Source organism: Oryza sativa, chromosome 5, assembly GCF_034140825.1.
Source record: "Oryza sativa Japonica Group chromosome 5, ASM3414082v1".
In the NCBI taxonomy this organism is placed as follows: domain Eukaryota; kingdom Viridiplantae; phylum Streptophyta; class Magnoliopsida; order Poales; family Poaceae; genus Oryza; species Oryza sativa.
The window spans coordinates 11,713,738-11,735,235 of NC_089039.1; the positions used below are offsets into that span (position 1 = coordinate 11,713,738).

General features: G+C 44.1%; 1 protein-coding gene across 1 annotated transcript; it reads left to right on the plus strand.

Annotated features, from left to right (window-relative positions):
* Nucleotides 1-299: 299 nt before the first annotated feature.
* LOC4338286 (uncharacterized) lies at nt 300-9,851 on the plus strand. The gene is made up of 7 exons (XM_015781977.3): nt 300-701; nt 1,135-1,176; nt 6,113-6,195; nt 6,290-6,391; nt 6,490-6,704; nt 7,722-7,816; nt 9,389-9,851. Exons 1-7 carry the CDS (start codon nt 554-556, stop codon nt 9,625-9,627), a joined length of 924 nt encoding a protein of 307 aa, XP_015637463.1. The 5' UTR covers nt 300-553; the 3' UTR covers nt 9,628-9,851.
* Nucleotides 9,852-21,498: the final 11,647 nt, after the last annotated feature.

A 21,498-nucleotide genomic window follows, 5' to 3' on the forward strand; every position in this document is an offset into this window, starting at 1 on the left:
TTTTTAAAAAACACACCGTTTAGCAATTTAAAAAACATGCGCGTGAAAAACGAGAGAGGAGTTGGGAAAAGGGGCGGCCGAACACAGTCTAAGTAGCTCACTTGACCAAAAGAAAGAAACACCTGTGGAACTTAATCATGATAACCGTAGTGAAATTTATTTTGTTTTAATAAAGGAAAGGCGCTATCACAAAGATAGGCAAGAAAATGGGAAAGAAAAAGCAACGGAGAGAGAGAGAGAGAGAGAGAGAGAGCGCGCTGTGGGTCCAAACCAAAGTCCAAACCAAATCTACTCTGGTCAGTGGTGACGCCCACTGGGACTTCCCCTCCCTTTCCTAGTTTCCTCCCAATCGTGACCAAATTCCGCCAGATCGCCGGTGGTCTCCTTCGCCGGCCGCCTACAGGAACCGCTCAACCGCGGGCACCAGCTACCGCCGCCCGCCTTCTTCCTCCCTCGGAGTCCCCAATACCACAACCCTTGCCGCAGAGAAAGGCGCTGTAGTTGGTGGTGGTAGAGCTGGCTGTGGAGGCGAGGGAGCGAGGATAGGGAGGGGATGACTAGCCTGTCAATTACGGTGATGACGCTCAACCTACACGAGGGGGAGCAACCGAGCGAGAGCCCCAACAGCTGGGAGAGGCGCCGCGACATCTGCGTCAGCGTCATCACCAGCTACTCCCCCACCATCCTCTGCACCCAGCAAGGTGAGGAGGGAGGGAGGGGGGGATGCGATACTCTTGGAGCTTGGGCTTTTGCTTTGTTCGGAAAATTGATTTGGGGTGGATCGTCCAGTAAGATGTGGTCTTTGGTGCGCATTGTTGTTAGATGTAAGTAGGGTTTGATCCACCACGTACTGGACTGGAACTTGACTTTATGCCTCTGCGAGAGAAAGGGTTTCTTGACAAGAGATGCACTGACCACCAATACTACTGTCACTAGGAGCTAGGAAGTGCCTGGTTCATTTATCCGAATTACTCTTGGCTACTTAATTTTGATCTTAACTCTGGATTAAGAGTTTCACTGTCATGCACGCACATTGATCAACTATTCGTGTTCATCGCATTTCTCTCCCTTTTTAGTTATTTCAATTTCTTATCAGTTCGTTCTAGGATTTAAGCAAAGTTGTTTGACATGCAGGATTGAGGTGGCAGCTGGACTACCTACAGCAGTGCCTGCCTGGTAATGATCCCTCCATGCTATTTTACTCTTTTGTTGCATTCTAAATTAGCTATTGTCCTATGATAAATATGCTCAATTGTTTCACATGCCCATTTAGGGATGTTGATCGTAAACTGTCCCTAGTGTCACGTTTAACTAATTGAATTGGTGCCTTGGTGAACATGATGATTTTATTGGCCTGCTAGGTAGTATCAAGTATCAATTCTTCTTAGATTCTTGCTTAAAAACCTGAGGTTTGGTGTCCCAAACTACCATTTATGGAAAGCAGAAATTATGCTATTTTTTCAGACGCAGGTACTTTCACTGTTTCACACAACATTTATAATAGCATCTTTGTTTTGTTTGAGGAAACCGTACAGAACTGAGACAAGCCTACAAAACTACAGTGGTAAGTCCTACGGACCTTCCATAGAAGAAGGATCTTAGTACTTAAAACATATAGTAGAAGATTACGGTGATCAGTCCCACAAGCTTGCACAATTAGAATAAGTACCTAGTACCAAAACAGATTGACACACTTGTCTTGGTGCATATAAAACATGGGCTATTTCTTATTTCCTTGTACAATTAGCCAGTGTTCACCTAGATGCCAGTCGCTAGTAAGACGGTTACCCACTGATTAGAGACTAGGTGCATCTAGGTGGCGACTAGACCGGGGCGTGCTGTCGGTGCCTAAGGTGGCCATCCTGGCAACTGTTGAGCCTTTGCTGCTGCCACTAGAGCCTGTGGTCACCGTCCCTGTTGCATTGGGTGTCTGCCTACTTGTTTGCACACATAGTTATCTATTCTACCACTCTACAGGAACCTTTCTGACTCTAGCTAAGGAAGAAATTATTTGTTATATGGATCTGAAGTTTCTCTGCAATTCTGCCATGGCCCTAGAGGAACTATAATATATATAGAAGGACTCAGTCTCAGACTTATGTGAAGATCATTTGCTAGCAATAGTAGGCACTCAAAGGCCTGTGCAAACCCAATACACTTTAACTTGATGTATTCACTCACGGGGCTCATTGACTTTAGGCACACTTCTGAGGAACTTTAATCTGATCTCTTGTACTCCTTGTACCTAATCATACTTGTACAGCACAAGAGAGAATTGACACCATGTGCGCCTAGCAGGTGTCTAGGTGTTGTTCTGGGTCTACTGCATTTTTCATGTCTTTCCTTAACTTCGATGCTAAACAATGAACGAGACAATTCAGGGGGCTCACAAATTTGGTCTTTATCTGATTTAGTTATGTGAGATGGAGTGAATAAAATTCTATAGTGGTAATATGGTTCTGTATCCATTTCATTTGAATATATGCCTTTTCTTTCCGCAAAAGGATATTTTTTTTCTCTTAAACCAGATGAACAGAAAGTAGGTAAAAATTCTTGAAAAATCTTGATGTAGTTCTTTGTTTACTCTTCCTATGCATAAAATTGAAGTTAACAAAAATGAGAGAAGTTTGACAATGCTAATTCAAAACAAAAAGACCAAAGGAAAAAAACAAGGCAAACCCTACTTTTGAAGCAAGCATATCAATTCTTTCCTTTTGCAACATATTTTGAGCTTCAAGCTAAGATTTATTTGGTGGTACACTATTCCATAGACTACATCATGAATTGTTTTCATAGTTTTTGCGTGGGTCTTGCTTCATTACTACCCTTTTGAAAAGTTTTGTGAATCTCTAAGAGAAAAATAGTTACTTTGATTTCACCTTCACATCCAAATAAATCTGCCCCCCCCCCCCCCCCCCCCCTTTTCAACTGTAACCTGTTTATGAAGAGAAGATATTCTAACAAATTGCTGAATGCTGATGAGCAAGTTCTAAAAAAAAAAAAAGCTGATGGGCACGCCTACAATGAACCCATGGTTGTCTTGTACTTTCACAGCTGAATTGTTTGTTTTTGCTGGCAGCTGCTATCATGTCTAACATATTTAAGACTAGAGAACAGCGTTGCATTTTACTGATATACGTGAAACTGTAACCATGTGAAGATCTATCGTTTGGAGTGATCACAGTGGACAAACAATATAACTATATATGTTTCAGGCCATGGCTATGAAAATATCGATCGATGTAGCAGGTGGCTACAAAGATCAATTGATCTCAACTGATAAATGTTGCCTTAGTAGATAGAATCGATATGATTGATAGGACTAACATTACTTGTCTTTGATGAGATATATTTACTTGTTTAAATACAAAGGTTGATTGATGGTCCATAGCAAGTCTGTTAGGCTTCATTTCTAACCATAACTAACAATTTATCAAGGCAAGCCAGGAATTGGACATTGGGGATGTTAAGAAGACGATCTTACCATATAGAAGGCAGTTTTATTTTCTTATTTTATATAAACTAGCAAAAATGCCTGTGCGTTGCAACAGGTGAAAACGCAATTTTCACGATTGATAAGAACTTTGCCAATTTAAATGACAAACCAAAACAAAAAAAAAAACAATAGCAAAACAAATTGAGAAATCATATATAGCATTAAACCCGGTTGCGCTCGCTTCATGCATCATCACACGAAGAATTCCTACACCTTTCCATAGCTTCATAAATCGATTTGGTGGCTATTCCATAAGGAGAAAAAGAAAAAAAATAGAGAGAAACAGACAACAACCATGAGGGGGGCTTCGAGTGGAGGCGCGTGGGATGGGGTGGCGGGATATTGGATACGGGCGATACAACCAACTCAAACACGGATGACGTACCAAAATTCTGGCAGAAACATCTTCAATTTTTATAATAGTAGAGATTAAACGATGATAATTTCAAAAGGAAAATATTTATGAGAGAAATTTGGAAGAGAAGAAAGGAGGAAAAAAGAGAAGGGACTACCTATATTTGTGGTGCCACAAATTTTACAAATGTAAATTACATACACTGTAACTACATTGCAATTACTTTATTATTTTTAAAAAATACATTGTAATTATGCTAATATTCACTGTATATGAGGTGTTCGACTACGAATTATTAATTACCGACGTTGATTATATATCAAAATAACGTTGACTAAGAAGCAAAGAGAAAAAAGGGAAAAGAGTAAGAAGCGAAGGGATACAGATGTCTGTGATGGTGATAATACGTATGTACGGATGCAAGCCCTGAGATGGCTGGTCCTAGATCTGACTGAAATCAGTTATGAATTGTGGCAGCAGATTTTTAAAAATACCGAAAGAGAAAAGGAGGAGAAAAATAGGAGATTGGAAGGAGAGGGAGAGGATCAGGATGATTGGGAGAAAAGAAAAGGAGAAAAAGAAAAAAGAGAGAAAAAAAGACACTGATCAGGAGGGGTGCGCATGGCTTCTAGTGGAGGTGCGCAGGACAGGTTGGCGATATGGTGTATAACAGTTATTTTAAACTCATGTCGAATTGGATACGGGCGACGTATAACCAACTCAAACACGGGCGACGCACCAAAATTCCGATGGAAACATCTTTAGTTTTTATAATAGTAGAGATTAGCCTTATTCTTATGACTATGGGTTAACCATATAAATTTACGTTTTTGTTCTAACAAGGTTTCGGCCACTTTCTTGTAAGAACTAGTAGTATATTGTATCTTTATTAATCAACCATTTATTTTAATTGCTTGGCATAGCGGCATGGTGCTGTTTTTTTTGTCATTTAGCATCTTTGTTTATGTCATATGATTGCACGAAGGAAAAACAGGACAGCTTGAAAGAAATAATGCAAACAGCTCCTGTTAATTGATAATATTTTATAGTAAAACATAACCATACTATATTGTTCTTACGACAGTAAAACGATTACTGATTATTGCATTAGTTTTGAGCTCTTAATAACACATGCTTTTTGTAAGTTGTGAACATAGAAGTTTATCAAGGGAAGATATGCTCCTTGGAAAGGAGTGTGGAAGAACTGGCGCCTTTGAACTGCAACTTTTTCCTTTGGCTAGTGAGCAATAACCGGTGCTGGACAGTGGACTGCTTGGCAATGAGAGGACTGCCACACCCTGCGGCTTGTTCGCTTTGTGACCAAGCGGATGAGACTATCCATCACTTGTTGGTTGGATTTGTCGTCTCCCGGCAGATTTGGTTATTAATCTTGCAAAGGCTGGGGTTGGGGGGTATAGCTCCACAACAAGCTTCAACCAGTTTCATGCACTGGTGGTCAAGGGCGATAAGAGGCAAGGACAAAGACACTAAGAAGGGGCTGAACTCATAATTTTAGCAGTGTGGGAGATTTGGAAACATAGAAATGACTGTGTTTTTAACGCTGTCAATTCTTGTGTGACCACTGTTCTTCAAGCAGTGGCTAATGAGTGTATCCTTTGGTCCATGGCGGGAGCTAATAGGCTCAAGGTGTTCTTAGATAGGTCGCTAGCTCCACCGGGATGAGGTCGGTTTCTGGTTCTTAAGTTTGTAAAGGCCTAAGCCTGGGGGGTCTTGGTGAGGAGAGGGGCTCCCCTCCCAGTACCCCTTTTTTCTCTTAATGAAATGATACGCAACTTTTTTGTGTATTCAACAAAAAAAAATCAAGGGAAGTCAGCAGCATAATAAGTAAACTAATTTAATTATTTGATCATCATACTAATTATGTACATTGCACGATCCATGGTTGGAACCAAGGCACTGCCAGCCCGACATTGTCTCCACCCCTGCAACCCAGTAAAATTGAACTAACTAGTTTTTTGTTTAATCCAGATCTGTGCTCAGCAGTTTGTAACTACTATTGTTCTTTTCTTCATAACTATTTTTCTTGAAAGGGCAAGCAAGGCCCTTTTAAATGTTGATTTGGTACTCAAACTGAAATGTTTTCCTGATTGCAAATTTGCACGTAACTGTTCATATCCACTTGATAATCTTCCACTACTAAAATAACAAATTGATAACTATTTTCCCATTGTATAATTCTGTGCAATATGTTGATCTGTATCTATGGAGAAGCTTAATTGTAGAATGTTGAACTTATACAGGTTATGAGCAATTTGGGATTTCAAGAAAAGGCTCAGAGGATAACACTGATGAATATTGTACAATATTCTATGAAAAAGAAAAGGTGCAACATTTAGCTCTTTCCACTTTGACACGTTCTTAAAATATAGTGTGTTTTTTTCCTCTATGAGCTGAATATCTATGCTATTTTTATGAAGGTGGAGCTTACAGAAGGTGGTACCTTTTGGTTGTCAGAATCTCCTTCAGTGCCTGGAAGCGTTTCATGGGGGGCAACTGCACCCTGCATTGCTACATGGGCAATATCCTTTGGTGCAATGCTTTTGTCGGCATTTTATTCTATCATACTTTAAGTCTTTATTGGAATAAAGTAAAGTAGTTGCCTTAACATGATGTACACACATTTCAACTCAAACAAGTAGAACCACCTGGGTTCAGCTTCCAGATTGTAAATACAAACCTTGATGAAGATAGCCCTCGAGCTCGTAGACGAAGTGCTTTGCTAACGTGGCAACATATAGCATCGTTGCCACCCAATTTACCAGTGATCTATTGTGGTGGATTCAACACACAGAAGGAGTCTATGACTGGGCGGTTTTTGCTCGGTAGATCCAGGTATAGATTGCTGGAAGGTGAAAATTTTCTTGAAACTAACATGGTAATTTACATGAAATTACTGTCAGTGCTGTTTTCCTCCTTGTTTCATCTATGTTGAGAAACAATATTTATCTTGCCATACGAGATAACTATGCTTATCCATCACACCTATGAATTTCTACAGCATTAGCTAAGGCTAATATTCCATCTCCCATTTTGAGATTCCCCCTTCTCTGTTCTCACAACTTATTTGTAATTTCTGGATCAAAATCTCTAATATAAACATATCTGCCTTTTGAAAATTACTAACAAATTAGCTTGTCATGTGATAAATCTTGATGGATATGGTTGTCCTATGTTAGATTTACTACTGATCTTTAGTTTCCTTTCTCTGTAAACGAAGCCTCCATGCATTGTCTTATATTATAGCATTGAAATCCATAATTCATAATTTTCATAATTCAGATTTGAAATCCGAGTTTAATTTTGATTGTTTGGTCTTCCAAATATTCACAAGTATTGGGAATACTTTTGGTTACTTTTGAAAATATTAAGAAATGTGCCATACGAGGTAATAGTCCATCATTTTGAAGATGCGTGAAGAAGATAAATATTGATGGTACACCTTAACCATGAAACTTTTCCATTTACATATATAATATTCACCTCCTTTTTTGAAATGACATTTTCTTTCAGAAATTTCTCAAGTATTAAACCCAATGGAACATTTATATACCTTAAAGCAAATGTGGTTGCAAAGTATGACGGTTGAGTGGCAAATGTGGTTCACCCCATGTTTGCTTGTCCAGGGGAGAGTATAGAGTGTAAATTGGCTTTGAAATGAAAATCTGATAATGTTTTTATTTGGGCTTTAAGAAAGTCAGTTTGGATTGCTTAATATTTCACACGGAAAAAGTTCCCGTTATTATTAATAACATTACTCTTGAGAGTATTTGTGTTTTATATTCTAGTGTGTTACTGATGCAATCTCTTTCTTTATGTTGATTGACTTATCTCATACTGGTTTCATTACAGAGAACATGGTGTTGTGGGTGATATGAGAGATGCTTGGCCAAATGCTCGTGTCCGCAAAAATGTTTCACTCATACATACGTATCATGGATTTAAAGGTATCCCCTTTACTTCACTGAGGTCACTGGTTTTCCTAGTAATATTTTACGAAGAGAGAAATTTATGGCTGTCACAGACTTACAGTTTACCATGTTCTTGCTACAAAACCAAAAAGGGCATTCACTCCAAGTGAGGGAAAAACTTGATGTGATAGTGTTATATGTGTAGTGTGGACACCAAGTAGCAAAGCTGACATAGGCGTATACAGCCTGTGGCAGAGGAGGAATGCTCCACAGCCGCTAAATAAACTGCCCTGAAGACTTCAAGTTATATGCTATTGGAAGAGATGCATTTGGGGTAAACACCACCGAAAGTATAGCCGGTGGCATCAGGTTGGGATGAGAGGACAGTTGGGGCGACATACTTGGGAAGAGTTCACTCTTGTTCTAAACAAATGAATAGAGATACAATAGACGGGGTGACTTAACTCTTAAGAAATTTATCTTTAAAATAAAGAAAATAGATAACGGACTCAATCTAATCGTCTCTCAAAAACAGGCACCTAATTTGCTGCGGACAGAACTGTTCATCCACAGGAACAGCTGGTCTGAACAGTGCACGTGAACTATAGTGCACATGAATAGTGGGCGTGAATTAATTCATGCGTGCCTCTTTGGTTATTGACCTTGGTCCTTGGATCAATGCCCATGGCATTACACTTTAGTTATTTATTACTTTGTCAGAAAGTTTAATAGCCCTTTCCATTCATTAATATTAGTGTGTTTTGACTTTGCACAAGGATTAATGAGGTAATGAAATTGATAAAAGTTATGGTAGGACATTACTCAGGTCATAGTTGCTTTGGAAGGATGAAAGAGGATATCTTGTGTTGATGATAACAAAAATGCACCAAGGGAGCGAAAATAAATAGGGTATTGTACTACTGTTAGAAACGATCCATGAATTTTTCATGCAAGTCCCATTCTCTCATATATTTATTAGCAGTCCTCAAATTATATACACTGTATTGGGAGTTTGTTATTATTCATTAGTTGGTCGGTTGGTTGTGCGAACTTAGAACTGACCTACATAGGAGGACTAAATTATTATTCAAAGCAAGGAGGGGTAAATTCTGTTCTTCCATTCTCTTTTATTCTCATCCCCTTCATGTGCACCTGGCGAGCAGCATCATAGCCAGGTCGGCAGGTACTTCCTGCGCATACTCTCTGTATTCACAATCATGGGGACATATAAGATATTAAGTACTAAATAGCTACGGCTGAAGATTTGAAGTTACATCTCCAAATTTTACTGACTAATGCATGAGAAAGCTGCATTTCTTTATCTCAATTTAGAAATCAGATAAATGAATAAATGTGTAGCTTAAGTTCATATGCTGTATGATTATCTTGTACACTTCAGCAGATTTGCTCTTTGCGGAAAGAATATTTCTCACTGCTCTATGTGTTGTGTTTTTATCTGTGATACCATGTTTTTTCTTGGTCAATGAATAATCGACAACCACTTTAATTATAACAGTTATGATGTCAGATTAATTATATCCATGGCCTTAAGTTTCTATTAGTGGTATTTCCTTTAGCAATCTTATGCGGGATGTTCTTGCTTTGCAGGGGAGAAACAAGGTGCCCTAGAGTTTCTGAAATTAATATTTAGAGCACTTTGTCTCTGCTGGGATCGACAGACTCAGGACTTGCATATTGACTGGATACTGTTTAGAGGGCGTCCACTGGTTCCTGCACTCTGTGAAGTCATAAATGACAATATTGATGGTGTTTATCCTTCTTCACATTTTCCCATATTTGCTGAATTTTTGCTTCCACGCTCCGTCCGCCTAGTGGAGACACCATAATCGTTTTGTGTGTTCTTTTTGCCATACCATTTCTTTTTCATCATTAATGTTTCTTTTTGGTTAAATTGTTTGTTTATTTTTATTTTCTCTCTGTCGCGTTTTGTTTGCCTTGATCATACACGTTACATGTACTCCTGTAGTCCTGTGCAGAATCTGGGCCAATATTCTTATCATCCAATGTACTTTACCAGTCAGGAGTGCTGTTACTCTTGTTGCTCAGTCAACCTTTACTCTGTTCCCAGAGATCTGTACATAGTCTTACTACCAGTTTTGCTTTTGAGAGCAATTTTAAATTCCATCTGTAAATAAAATTGCAAACTACTGACGTTGGTGAAGGAGGAATAACTATTTGTCACTCTTTAGATGCTGCAATTAATCATTTGCCACCTAAACCTACGTGTCAGTGTCAGATTTATGAGGGCTCACGTTTTATACACACATAAGTGACGAATGGTTAAACGTCAAAAATCTGAGAGTGACAAATGGTTAAGGGACCCTTTGAATCGTAGAAATAAAAAATAGAGGAATAGGAAAACATAAGATTCTGATAGAAATGTTAAGTGTAAAACAGAGGATTATAAAACATAGAAAAAATACGAGAATGATTACTTGATTGGGCCGTAAGAAAAACGCAGGAATCAGATGAGAGAGATAGATTCAAAGGAATTTTTTCAAGAGATTGGATCTCTAGTTAAATTTCCTTCAAAACCTACATGCAATGAGCCATTGCATAGAAATTGTATATAATTTAAAAAACTCTAATCCTTTGGATCAAAGGACCAAATAGAAAAAATTCATAGGATCAATCCTATGAAATTCATCTACAAATCCTTTGATTTAATGGGTCCTAAATGTCCAGCTGAAGGATACCATTGAATCCAACAGTCGTTTTTTGTGCAAATACTTAAAATAGTTATGCTTTTGTGGTCGTTTAATATTACAAAATTCTAATTAGCAAAAGTGGTAGGTCTTTTTTTTTCATTCAAATCCAGCAGTCGATAGCAGTTTTTTTTAATGTTCTTTTCTTTGCAAAGAACATTTCTGGTTTAGTTCTTTAAACAAACAAATTGCATGTGGCGTTGCGTATTTGTGTTGGACATCACACGAGCAAAAGTACAGTTAGAGATCAGATGTGTGAAGAAAATCAATCCGGACAGCCAAGTTGTGACCATCGGCCACACTCGCATTTGGCCACGGAGGAGCCCACTTCAAGCCGAGGTGGCGCGCGCACAGCCAGTAGCCGCAGCAGCGCAGCACAGCTTTTTTTTTTTTTCCTTTTTCCTTTCAAGACCAGCAGCACTAGCGGGGCCCGGGGCAATGTACCCATAGAAATATAATACAGTGAGTAGTATAGTACTTCTACCATTGACTAGTAATATCCCCGTGAGCCCGTGACTTTGCCTCCCGGTCCCTCGCAGCTTTTTCTACCTTGTCCCGTTGTCCGGCTCGTCACTTTCCTCAGGAGAGCCAAGCCGTCCCATAATACAAAGAAATTTTTGACATTTTACTTAAACTGTTTAGCCATTTATCTTATTTAAAATTTTTAGAATTATTATTTATTTTATTTATGATTTACTTAATTATCCAAAGTACTTTAAGCACAACTTTTTTTTTTAAATTTGCACAATTTTTTTAATAAGACGAGTGGTCAAAATAGTGCAAGCAAAATGTTAAAATCCCTTATATTAGGGAACGAAGGGAGTACAAGTTCTTAAAGAAAAAATATCCATATGCTACTATCTTATCATAATATGATCCTACAAAACCGAAATAATAACGATCCCATCTAATATCTTGATTTTCGCACTATTTTAATTTTACTATTCATTTTCACACGATCCTAGTAAATATTATTTAAAATAAGGTTGATTAAAAATAATGTGAATAAATATACTCAAGTTTACATAAAAACCAATTAAATTTATCAAAGTCAATATTATATGCTTTAATTTATTATAACTACTATTAGGAGCGCATATTCCAAGTGCCACACAAGTATCAGCCCAGGCTCACCCCACCCCACGTCCCGTCATCCCACTCCTACCGTTATCAGAGTAAACGATTTACTCCTATCGCGCGCCTCAACCACCCACCTTTGTTCGAGTAAACGATTTACTTCGATAATAAAAACAACTCCCCTGCTTCCGATCCCACCCCACGTCCCGCATTGTACTCCCACAATTATCGGAGTAAATGATTTACTTCGATAAAAACAACTTCTCTGCTTCCGGTATATATTCTATTTTTCCCATACCCAAGCAACCACTCTCGCCTCCACTTCACTTTTTCCTTTTTTTTCGGATCTGAATCGATCCACCATCCCAGCCCACAGATCGGCGACGCACCATGGAGGAGGACGACGACACCGGGGCGGTTGATGGTGGTGGCCGGCGAGCGGTGGCCGGCGGTGGTTGAGGCGAAGGCACTGCTTCGGGCCTCGCTGCCGGACGATGGACAACACCTTAACCAGCAAGGAGGTGTTCACCTGGGTCAATAGCAACAATCAGTGGCTGCTCCACATCGGCGACATTGATAGAACAAGCAAGTAAGAAAATGGCACTCTGATTTGCATCTGCATACTCTCCTTCAACTTCACACATGAAGCCTCAATTTTTTTTATTTTTTTTATTTTTGCAAATTAAATTAACATGCAATCTACAATATTAACTGATCTCAATTGATGGGTTGCACAGGTCCTACGTTTGCACATCGTGCTCCATGTGGCTGGCCGCAGAGGATAGGGTGGAGTTCGCTGGTGATGGAGGTTGTTTGCTATTTTTCTTTTGCTCGTCATCTCTATTGACACGAACGAGAATGTTTTTTGCATTTTTTTTCATGCTTGCTTGATGATGGATGGCTGCTACTGTGCAACGTCGAGTTCATCTCTATACCACACCACTACATCCTTCCATGATTCCATCGTCGACTATTGCTCGCCACCCGGTTGCCCTCTCCACTATCAGTCACAAGACACATACCGTGCTCTTCATCCTTATAGCAAGATCCAGGAAAGCCACCTGATGGATTTTTGGCTAAATCTTTGTTTTTTCTTTTCTAGTTTGATTCACCTGTGAGTAATTTTATCATTTGTGTGTGATTGAGCCTGTAATTTTGCATGCATACGAGTATTTTGTGATACAGATCAATAATACTCTTAGTATCAGTTTTTCCTCTTATATTGTATATTGAACACATCAGTAAATATATTACTACACGGTGGCTACGAGATCATGGCTATATTGAGAGGAATGTGGTAATTGTTTACTCGCAGACCACGAAATCTCAGTTTTTACTCTTATACTGTGTATTGAATATGTCAGTAAACATATTACTACACGGTGGCTACGAGATCATGGGCTATATCGAGAGGAAGGTAGTAATTGTTTTACTCACAGATCACAAAATTTAAACAATATTTATAACATTGGTAAAAGAATTACTAGCGTTGTAAGCTGGTAGTAATTCTTTTACAACCATTAGATGTATGGCGTCATACGATGTGGAGGCATTCATGCGAGTAAATTTGTTACTTTTGAATGAACAGATGTGGGAGGCTGGGAGTAAATGAAAAACTCTACGAAGTAAATTCGTTACTTTAAAAACAGAAAACTCGACCATCGTATGGCGTCATACGATGTGGAGGCATTCATGCGAGTAAATTTGTTACTTTTGAATGAGCAGATGTGGGAGGCTGGGAGTAAATGAAAACCTCCACGGAGTAAATTCGTTACTTTAAAAACAGAAAACTCAGAAAAGAAAAACTACAGAAAATGAAAACCTCCACGGAGTAAATTCGTTACTTTAAAAACACAGAAAACTCGGAAAAGAAAAACTACAGGAAAACTACATAGAAGGAACGAAAAACACAAAAATTAATGTTGTCGAAACGACAACCGCATATGTCGAAGGACGTGGTTACTCAACAGTGGTTGGGAAAATAAAGTGTACTAAATTTTGAATTTCACTTGGGATCCCCCCATTACATGGCCCTAGGGGATTATTTATAGCCCCATTACAGGTTCTTACTACCAGGGTTTCGGTTGTACAGGGGAATTTACATGATTACCCTTACAAAAGGGACATTTACAGGGGTACATAATGTTATAGGTGCTCATGGGCCCCTGATGGGCCGTCTGGCGATCGCCGGCCTGATGGGCCGGAGGGGCTTCCTCAGCCCTTGCGGGAGCGAACTTGTCAAGGCGAAGTCATCCTCCTTCGGCAGACAGTCTTCGCCTTGCACCCTTCGCCTGAGACGCCTCTGGCCTGGCGCTACTCTTCGCCTTGCGCCGTTTTGCTCCATAGCCTTCGCCATGGGTTTCGGCAGGTTTGGTCGAAGGGCCTCATGCCATCCGCCAACAAGCCCCTCACGGGCAAGGGTGAGATTGGAGCTTCGGCCGAGACCGTGCAAACCATGTGGTATGGTATGCGGCGCCCCCTTTCGACCGATGCTCCTGCCGAAACCTACATTATTCTTGCGAATGAAGTTTGTTATTTGTGCGGCTGGTATTATTTTGCCGCGCTTCGCCTCGTGCGATTGATGGTTATATATATTCTTTTTTCCTGGGCCGAACGGAACAGTATTGGGCCTTCCTATCTTGGGCTTTTTACTGTGTCGCTCGGTCGATGGGAATTTACCGTTTCGCCTACCCTTGCGACATGTGGCGCTTTATTACTGGTGGGTAGGCGAACGGTCGCCTGGGTGGGCTATATATTCCCGTTGCTCTTTCCTTTTCACCGCCACACTTGCCATTTTACCGCGCGCGCTCTCTTTCTCCGTCTCTTCCTTTCACAGCATCTTTCGACCCCTCAGGCATTTCGCCGAATCTCTTTTTTCGCCACCGCAAACACACCATTCGTCATGGCTCCACGTAAGCCAAACCCTACTTCGGCGAAAGGGCCAGATCCCGGCCGAGTCGATGACGACAGCACCGCCTTTCTGGGGGTCTCTCTTGTGGACGACGTAAAGCTGGCGAAGCTGGTCAGCTCCGGAGCTAAGTTGGTTGAGGGGCAGGCTTTCGCACCAGGGAAAATCGTGGTGCCGAAACCTATCGACAACCGGACGGTGGTGTTTGCCGTATTTTTTGAGGCAGGGCTACGGTTTCCCTGCAACGTGTTGTTGCCGGAGATCCTTCGCCTCTTTGAGGTGGAACTTCCGCAGCTGAGCCCGTTGGCGCTTGTTCGGATTGCTATCTTCGACTGGGCGTGCCGGACTTCCGGGTTTGAGCCCAATGCCGAGCTCTTTGGCGCCATACTTTTCGCCACCGTGAACTCGAAGATGGTGATCACCCCGGCTGGAATGAAAAAAACCGTGTTCGGGAGCGTGAACTTCAACGTTCGCCCCGAGTGGTCCGATCTCTGGCCGGTGAACGCTGCTATGTCGAAATGGGACCGTCATTGGATGGCAAGGTGGTTCTACCACACCATCCCCTTCGAGGCTGGTTCTGAATCAGCGAAAGCCCTCCGGTGCCGGCGTAGGGCGATTGCGCCGAACCGGAGACCCAAGATCGCTGTGGACGGCGCTATGGAGGCGCGGTTCATTCTACTGCGGAAGGTTTGCTCCCGCCTTAGCTGCCGTGACTTGGTGGAGGAATTTTGTATGCTTCGCATTTTTCCCCTCTCCCAGTCATGGTAAGTCGCGGTTGAACAAGGCGAAGAAGTCGACGGTTTGCCGAACCTGATACTCCCTGAGGGGGCGAACAGTAAGACTGTTCTTTTGCTATATACTGCTGTGCTTTGTTATTTCGCCTTATTTGACTTTTGACGTAGCTTCACGCTCTACTTTTACAGTGTTGACCCTCGACCAGGCCGAAGCCGAAGCCCGCAGGATAATCGGCGATGTTTCGGTCGTCGAGTATAGTCAGCTGTTAACGCGTCCAGCGGCTGGGCGGGCGAACCGGGTTTACAATGGTGAACTGCCTCCCCGGGCGAATCCCCAAAAGGCCGACGATGAGGCAGGGCCTTCGCGAAAGCGGATGCGTGGACAAGTGAAGCTTGCCCCCAAGAAGCGAAGGGTTCCTGCTTCGTCTAACTCCGACGCCGACGACGAGGATGATGCCGAAGAACGTGACGGCGAGGAGGAAGGAGAGGAAGAGGAGGAAGTGGAGGCTGTGGCTGATAAGGCCGCGGGTGAGGCGGTCGAAGACCGCGCCGACACCCCCGGGTACACTCCTACCCCAAGTCCTGGTCACAACGAAACCGGGGTGGAGTCGAACAGCTCCCCCCTTCGTCGGAAGGATTTGGAAGGGGCGAAGGCCCTAGTTGCGTTCTCTTCGGGCACGGCGGTGAAGGGAGGTCCTGTCAAAAAGGTGGCTAAAAAGAGAGGACTCGTCGATGTCGCTCGCGTTTTTAGCGACGACGAGTCCTCCGACGGGACTCCGACTTCGCCCGCTGGTCGCAGCTTGGATCTTTCGGCCGCCCCCATTCCTCCACTTGGCGCCGCTGGAGTGGATGGTAGTACCGCCGCTGGGGCTTCGGCTTCTGCGGAGAGGATTGTAATGGCCGCGGCGAAAGTATTCGGCAGTCCTCCGCATCAGCCGGTTGCCTCGCCGCTGATGGAGGCGAAGGGAAAGAGAGCGGTCGCTGAGACGTCCGCTTCGGAATATTCGCTCTCGGTACCCCGCTTCGCCCCTGGCGACTTCGAGACACTAGCGGACCTCCTTCCTTTTGTGGAGGGGGTAAGCAATCTTGTACTGCCCGCCAGCGCCCCGAGCTTGTTCACCGAACTGAACAAGTTCGACGAGGGGTGCTCTGCTATAAAAAGCCTGGCTGTTCGGGTACGTTTTCCCCCCCTTTTTTATCTTTACTCTTCCTCTATCTTGTTTTTACAATTGACACTTGTTCTCTTCGCCGCTCGTATTCTGCGCCCAGATCCTCGTGGCTCACTGCTCAACGGAGCGAACCGTGCGAGCTCGACTTGACGGGTTCAAAAGCCGTCTTCAGGCCAAGGATGACGAATTAGGCCGCAAAAATTTGGAGATGGAGGCCCTTGCCAACTCCCTTAAGGAGGCGAAGGCTGAAAACAAGCGGCTCCAATCGGAATTGGAGAAAGGGAAAGAAGCCAGGGCCGAAGTTGATTGCTTGAAGGCCGAACTGGAGAAGGAGAAGGGCCACACCGCCGTGCTCATAGATTATTACAACCTCACTGAACCGAAGATGGAGGCTCTTCGGCAGGAGGTTCGCAAGGCCGAAGCAAGCGCTGCAGAGGAGTCGCGGCGGTTTTCACGGGAGATGGTGAAAACCACGGAGTCCGCGCGGACAGCGTGCCAAACGCTTCGCCTCGCCCTTACTGACATGGGCGCGAAAGTGCGGGGTGTCCCCTCCGAAGATGCATCAGCCTTCGACTTCTCCGAATGGACCCAACAGGCTGGTGGTTCGGTTTCCGACTGCGCCACCGCATACGGTGATTGCTGTGCGCGCGTGTCAGCGGCCTTTACCATGGGCCTCCTGCAGCAGTTCGGCTGCGAGCACATCGCCGAGTTCCCCAAGTACGCGAGAGGGGGATTGGGAAATCAGTGCGCAAGACATTTCGCCCGCGCTTCGTGCGTGGCGAAAACAATTTTGGCAGAAGGACGGCCGCTCCGCCGCTAAGGCGCGCCTTTTGGAGCAGCTGGTGAAAGCAGAGGCGGCGGACCTTTGTGAAGAGGAGGGCATGGCGGCCGGAGGGGGTGGAGGCGATGCCCAGGATCACCCAGAGGTGTGAGGCCCTCCGCCCTTCTCTTAGATTTTCATAGTTTTCTTTTGGTGTTCGCTAGATGTGGCGAACCATTGTATATTCGGCAAACTGCCGCTAAACCTTAAAAAAGGCTTTTTTTGCATACTTGGGCTGTATGATAATTTTAACCACTTTTTAATGATCAAAGTCTTTGGCATATTATTATTTCGCTCATTTTGCATTATGCCATACCTTCCCCTTCTTTCGCCTATTCTTACCATGCAAGATGTGTTTTGCCTTTTCTGCACTGTCTACCAGGGGGTCTGCCGAAAATCATGCATTCGGCCCCCTTCTGGGAGCTGGCGAAGTCAAAACGAGAAATTTGTGGCATTGAAGGGTTTGCCGAAGGTGCGATGTCCATTTCGGCATGTTTATCGCGAAATGGAAATAAACGGTCGCAGCTATAAAGTTTTCAAGGTTGCCAATTGGCTACGGGCGCACCCTGGGCGAACCTTAGAAGATTACGATCTTGTTCATTCAAGACGTTTGGAGGATATGGCTCGCTTTTGGCGAAACCATCAGAAGACTAAACGCCAGGAATCGATCTTTCAGCGTCGTTACAGTTTAGTCTGTGTTTCGCCCCCTACTCCTCTTAAGGTTGTGTATGACATTAGTAGTGATGACGAACCTAGTTCGTCCGACCATTCCTTAGGGAGGGATAATGATTACTGGGGCGAAAATGTAATTTACTTGTAAGATGAATTGTATTGGGTTGTAAACCTTGTATTCTTCGACTATTTTTTTTCGAAGCTAATAAAGAACGTGCTTTATTTCTTTTTCGCTATTTTTTGCATCGTCACATTTTGTGCTTTTGTTAGGTCGGAACATGCCGGCCCCTTTGCATATAGTAGCGAAATAGGTGTAGTGACTTTTCAGCTTTTCGTCGTTCGTTTTCGATCTGTAGCGTTCTGTGTCGAGAGAAACGATTTTGCTTTTATGCTGATCGGTCGTAACGTCGCTCGGCTATTTATTTTCCGAGACAAGCTGTTGTGGTTTCAACGTTCGGGGAGCAATGCTTTGGCCGATTCGTTTCACCCCCTAGCCTTTTTCGCTGATCAGGCATTTGCCTTGGGGTTTTTCCACAAATTATCAATCACACGAAAAGAAATAAAAAGAAGGCGGAGGACACAGAGATTTTATACTGGTTCGGGCCTCCATGGTGGATAATAGCCCTACATCCAGTTTTTTTTCTTTTTCTCTTCTCTTTTTTCCTCTTTTTTTTTTCTTGCCGAAAGGCTTACATAGTGCCGAAAGGCTTACATGATAGTATGTACATTTTTACAAGTTGGCGATTTGGGTGCCACCCATTCTAGACATAGAAGCGCTCGAGGGAGGCGGCGTTCCAGGAATGGTCGAACTCCTCGCCTTCGAGTGTCGCTAGGCGAAAAGATCCCGTCCTGGACTTGCGCTTGATGAGGTATGGTCCTTCCCACTTTGATTCAAGCTTGCCAACTTCTATTGGGTTCGCCTTTTTCCTTAGGACGAGCTGACCAGGCATAAGCTCCCTGGGTCGGACTTTTTTGTTGTAAGCTGCCGAAGTGCTTGTGGCGTACTTGTGCATGTGCTCGAGCGCTTCGACCCTTACACCTTCCAAGAGTTCGAGCGATACCTCGCGCCCCTCTTCGCCCCCAGAGAATATAACCCTTGGTGAGTTAGCCCCTAACTCCGTTGGGGTCATTGCCTCATCGCCATAAAGAGGCATAAATGGGCTAAACTTGGTTGGTCTTGTGGGGGTCGTCCGAAGGGCCCAGAGAACTGATAGCAATTCCTCTGGCCATTTGCCTTTCGCCACCCCCTCAAGTCTTTTCTTCAGTGCTTCTAGGATCTTGCCATTTGTACGTTCGGCCGCCCCATTTGACTACGGGTGCGCGACCGACGCGAACCTGATTTGTAGGTTAAGCCCTTCGCACATTTCTCTGAACTTATCAGAGTCAAACTGCTTACCATTGTCGGTAATGAACTCCTTTGGCACTCCGAAACGGCAAACAATGTTTTTCCATACAAATTTCTGTACTGCTGCCAAAGTGATTGTCCCAAGGGGTTCGGCTTCAATCCATCGAGAGAAATATTCCACAGCTACAATTGTGAATTTATACCCGTTTCGCGCCACCGGGAATGGCCCAATGATGTCCAGTCCCCACCTGGCGAAGGGCCATACTGGCGCAATGGGCTGCAGATCATACTGGGGCGCGGCTTGGCTTCGGCCATGACGCTGGCAATTTTCGCACTTGATTTGCTCAACGCAGACTTTCAACACAGTGGGCCAATAAACTCCTTGTCTAAATACTTTGGAAGCCACTGTTCTTGCAGCCTGGTGCGCGCCACATAGCCCCTGGTGTATCTCCTTTGCCATTTGTTCGCCTTCGGCAAAAGAGATGCAACGAAGTAAGGGTTGAAGTACCCCAGAGCGGTAAAGCTGACCCGAGACCATCTTATACTTCGTGGCTTTGAGTTGCAAACGCTTCGCTTCTGCTTCGTCTACCGGAAGCCAGCCAGTTTCAAGGTGTTTCACAAATGGGGTTCGCCAGTCATATGGGTCTTCGCCCAGTTTCTCTTGGTCGATTGCCATGACTTCCGTGCTGTCCATGGGCACACTTGGAGCATGTAGGACTTCGAAAAAAATGCCAGGCGAATACGGGCCACCGCAAGCAGCGGATTTCGCCAAGGTGTCTACTTCCTCGTTCTGGTCTCTAGGCAAGTGTTCGACTGTTATGCCGGTGAAGCATTTTTCCATGGACTGAATGGCCTCCAGATACCTCTTCATTCCCTTTTCTTTTGCCTCGAAGGATTTGTCAACATGGCCTGCTACCAACTTGGAGTCAGTTCGAATTAGCAGGCGCCGGACTCCTAGTGCTTTCGCCTTTCTTAGGCCCAGGAGAACGGCTTCGTATTCTGCTGCATTGTTGGTTGTGTCGAACTGCAATCTTGCTGCGTACCGAATCGGCACACCATTCGGCAAAAAAGAGGACTGCCGCAACGCCTGCCCCCTTGTGCGACCACGAACCGTTAGAGGACATCACCCAGAACTGGTCGTCGGGCTCGGGGTCGGGGGCAAGTACTGGTGTCCATTCGGCTACGAAGTCAGCTAGCACTTGAGACTTGATAGCAGAGCGTGCAACAAAATGCAAGTCGAACGGGGATAGCTCCGCCGCCCACTTGCTGAGCCGGCCAGTGACTTCCTTGCCTCGGAGTATTTCGCCCAAGAGGTACTGTGATGGGACTATGACTTTGTGGGCCTGGAAGTAGTGCTTAAGCTTGCGCGAAGCCATTACTAGAGCGTAAGCAAGCTTTTCCATTTCAATGTACCTTGTCTTCGCTCCTTGCAATGCTTCGGAGACGAAGTAGACCGGTTTCTGTCCGGACTCTATTTCTTGGACGAGTGCAGCACTGACTGCCACCGGCGAAGCTGCCAAGTATAATAGCAGTTCGCTTCCTGGGGGTGGGCTTATCAGAGCTGGCGGGCTTTGCAAATATCGCTTTAGCTCGTCAAATGCTGCTTGGCACTCTGGTGTCCAATTAAACTTTCCCGCGCCCCGGAGGGTCTTGAAGAAGGGCAGACCTCTTTCGGCCGCCTTTGAGAGGAATCGACTGAGTGCCGCAATTCGGCCTGCAAGCTTTTGTACTTCATGTACGCTTGACGGAGGCTTCATTTGCTGGATGGCATCGATTTTCTCTGGATTCGCCTCGATGCCTCTTTCGGAAACATGGAAACCCAACAACTTGCCTGCGCGGACGCCGAAAACGCACTTCTTTGGATTCAGCTTTATGCCTGCCGCGCGCAAGTTGTCGAACGTCTCCTGCAGGTCGATCGCATGGTCGAAAGCCTTGCGGCTTTTTACGACGATGTCGTCGATGTAAGCTTCCACGTTTCGCCCCAACTGCTTGCCAAAGACCTTGTACACCAGCCTGGCGAAGGTTGTTCCTGCGTTCCTTAAGCCGAAAGGCATCCTAAGGTGACAAAATGTGCCGAATGGAGTGATGAAGGATGTTTTGGGGATGTCGAGCGGGTTCATGTGGATCTGGTGGTAACCGGAATATGCATCCAGGAAACTCATGAGCTCGCATCCAGCCGTTGAATCCACAAGCTGGTCGATTCGCGGCAAGGGGAAATCGTCTTTCGGACATGCCTTGTTCAGGTCTGTGAAATCGACACACATGCG

Excerpts from the sequence above, each read along its gene's own strand:
- LOC4338286 (XM_015781977.3), top strand. The coding sequence starts at position 554 with ATGACTAGCCTGTCAATTACGGTGATGACGCTCAACCTACACGAGGGG. Across the intron at positions 1,177-6,112 it reads CCTACAGCAGTGCCTGCCTG|GTTATGAGCAATTTGGGATT; the intron begins GTAATGATCCCT and ends GAACTTATACAG. Across the intron at positions 6,196-6,289 it reads TATTCTATGAAAAAGAAAAG|GTGGAGCTTACAGAAGGTGG; the intron begins GTGCAACATTTA and ends ATTTTTATGAAG.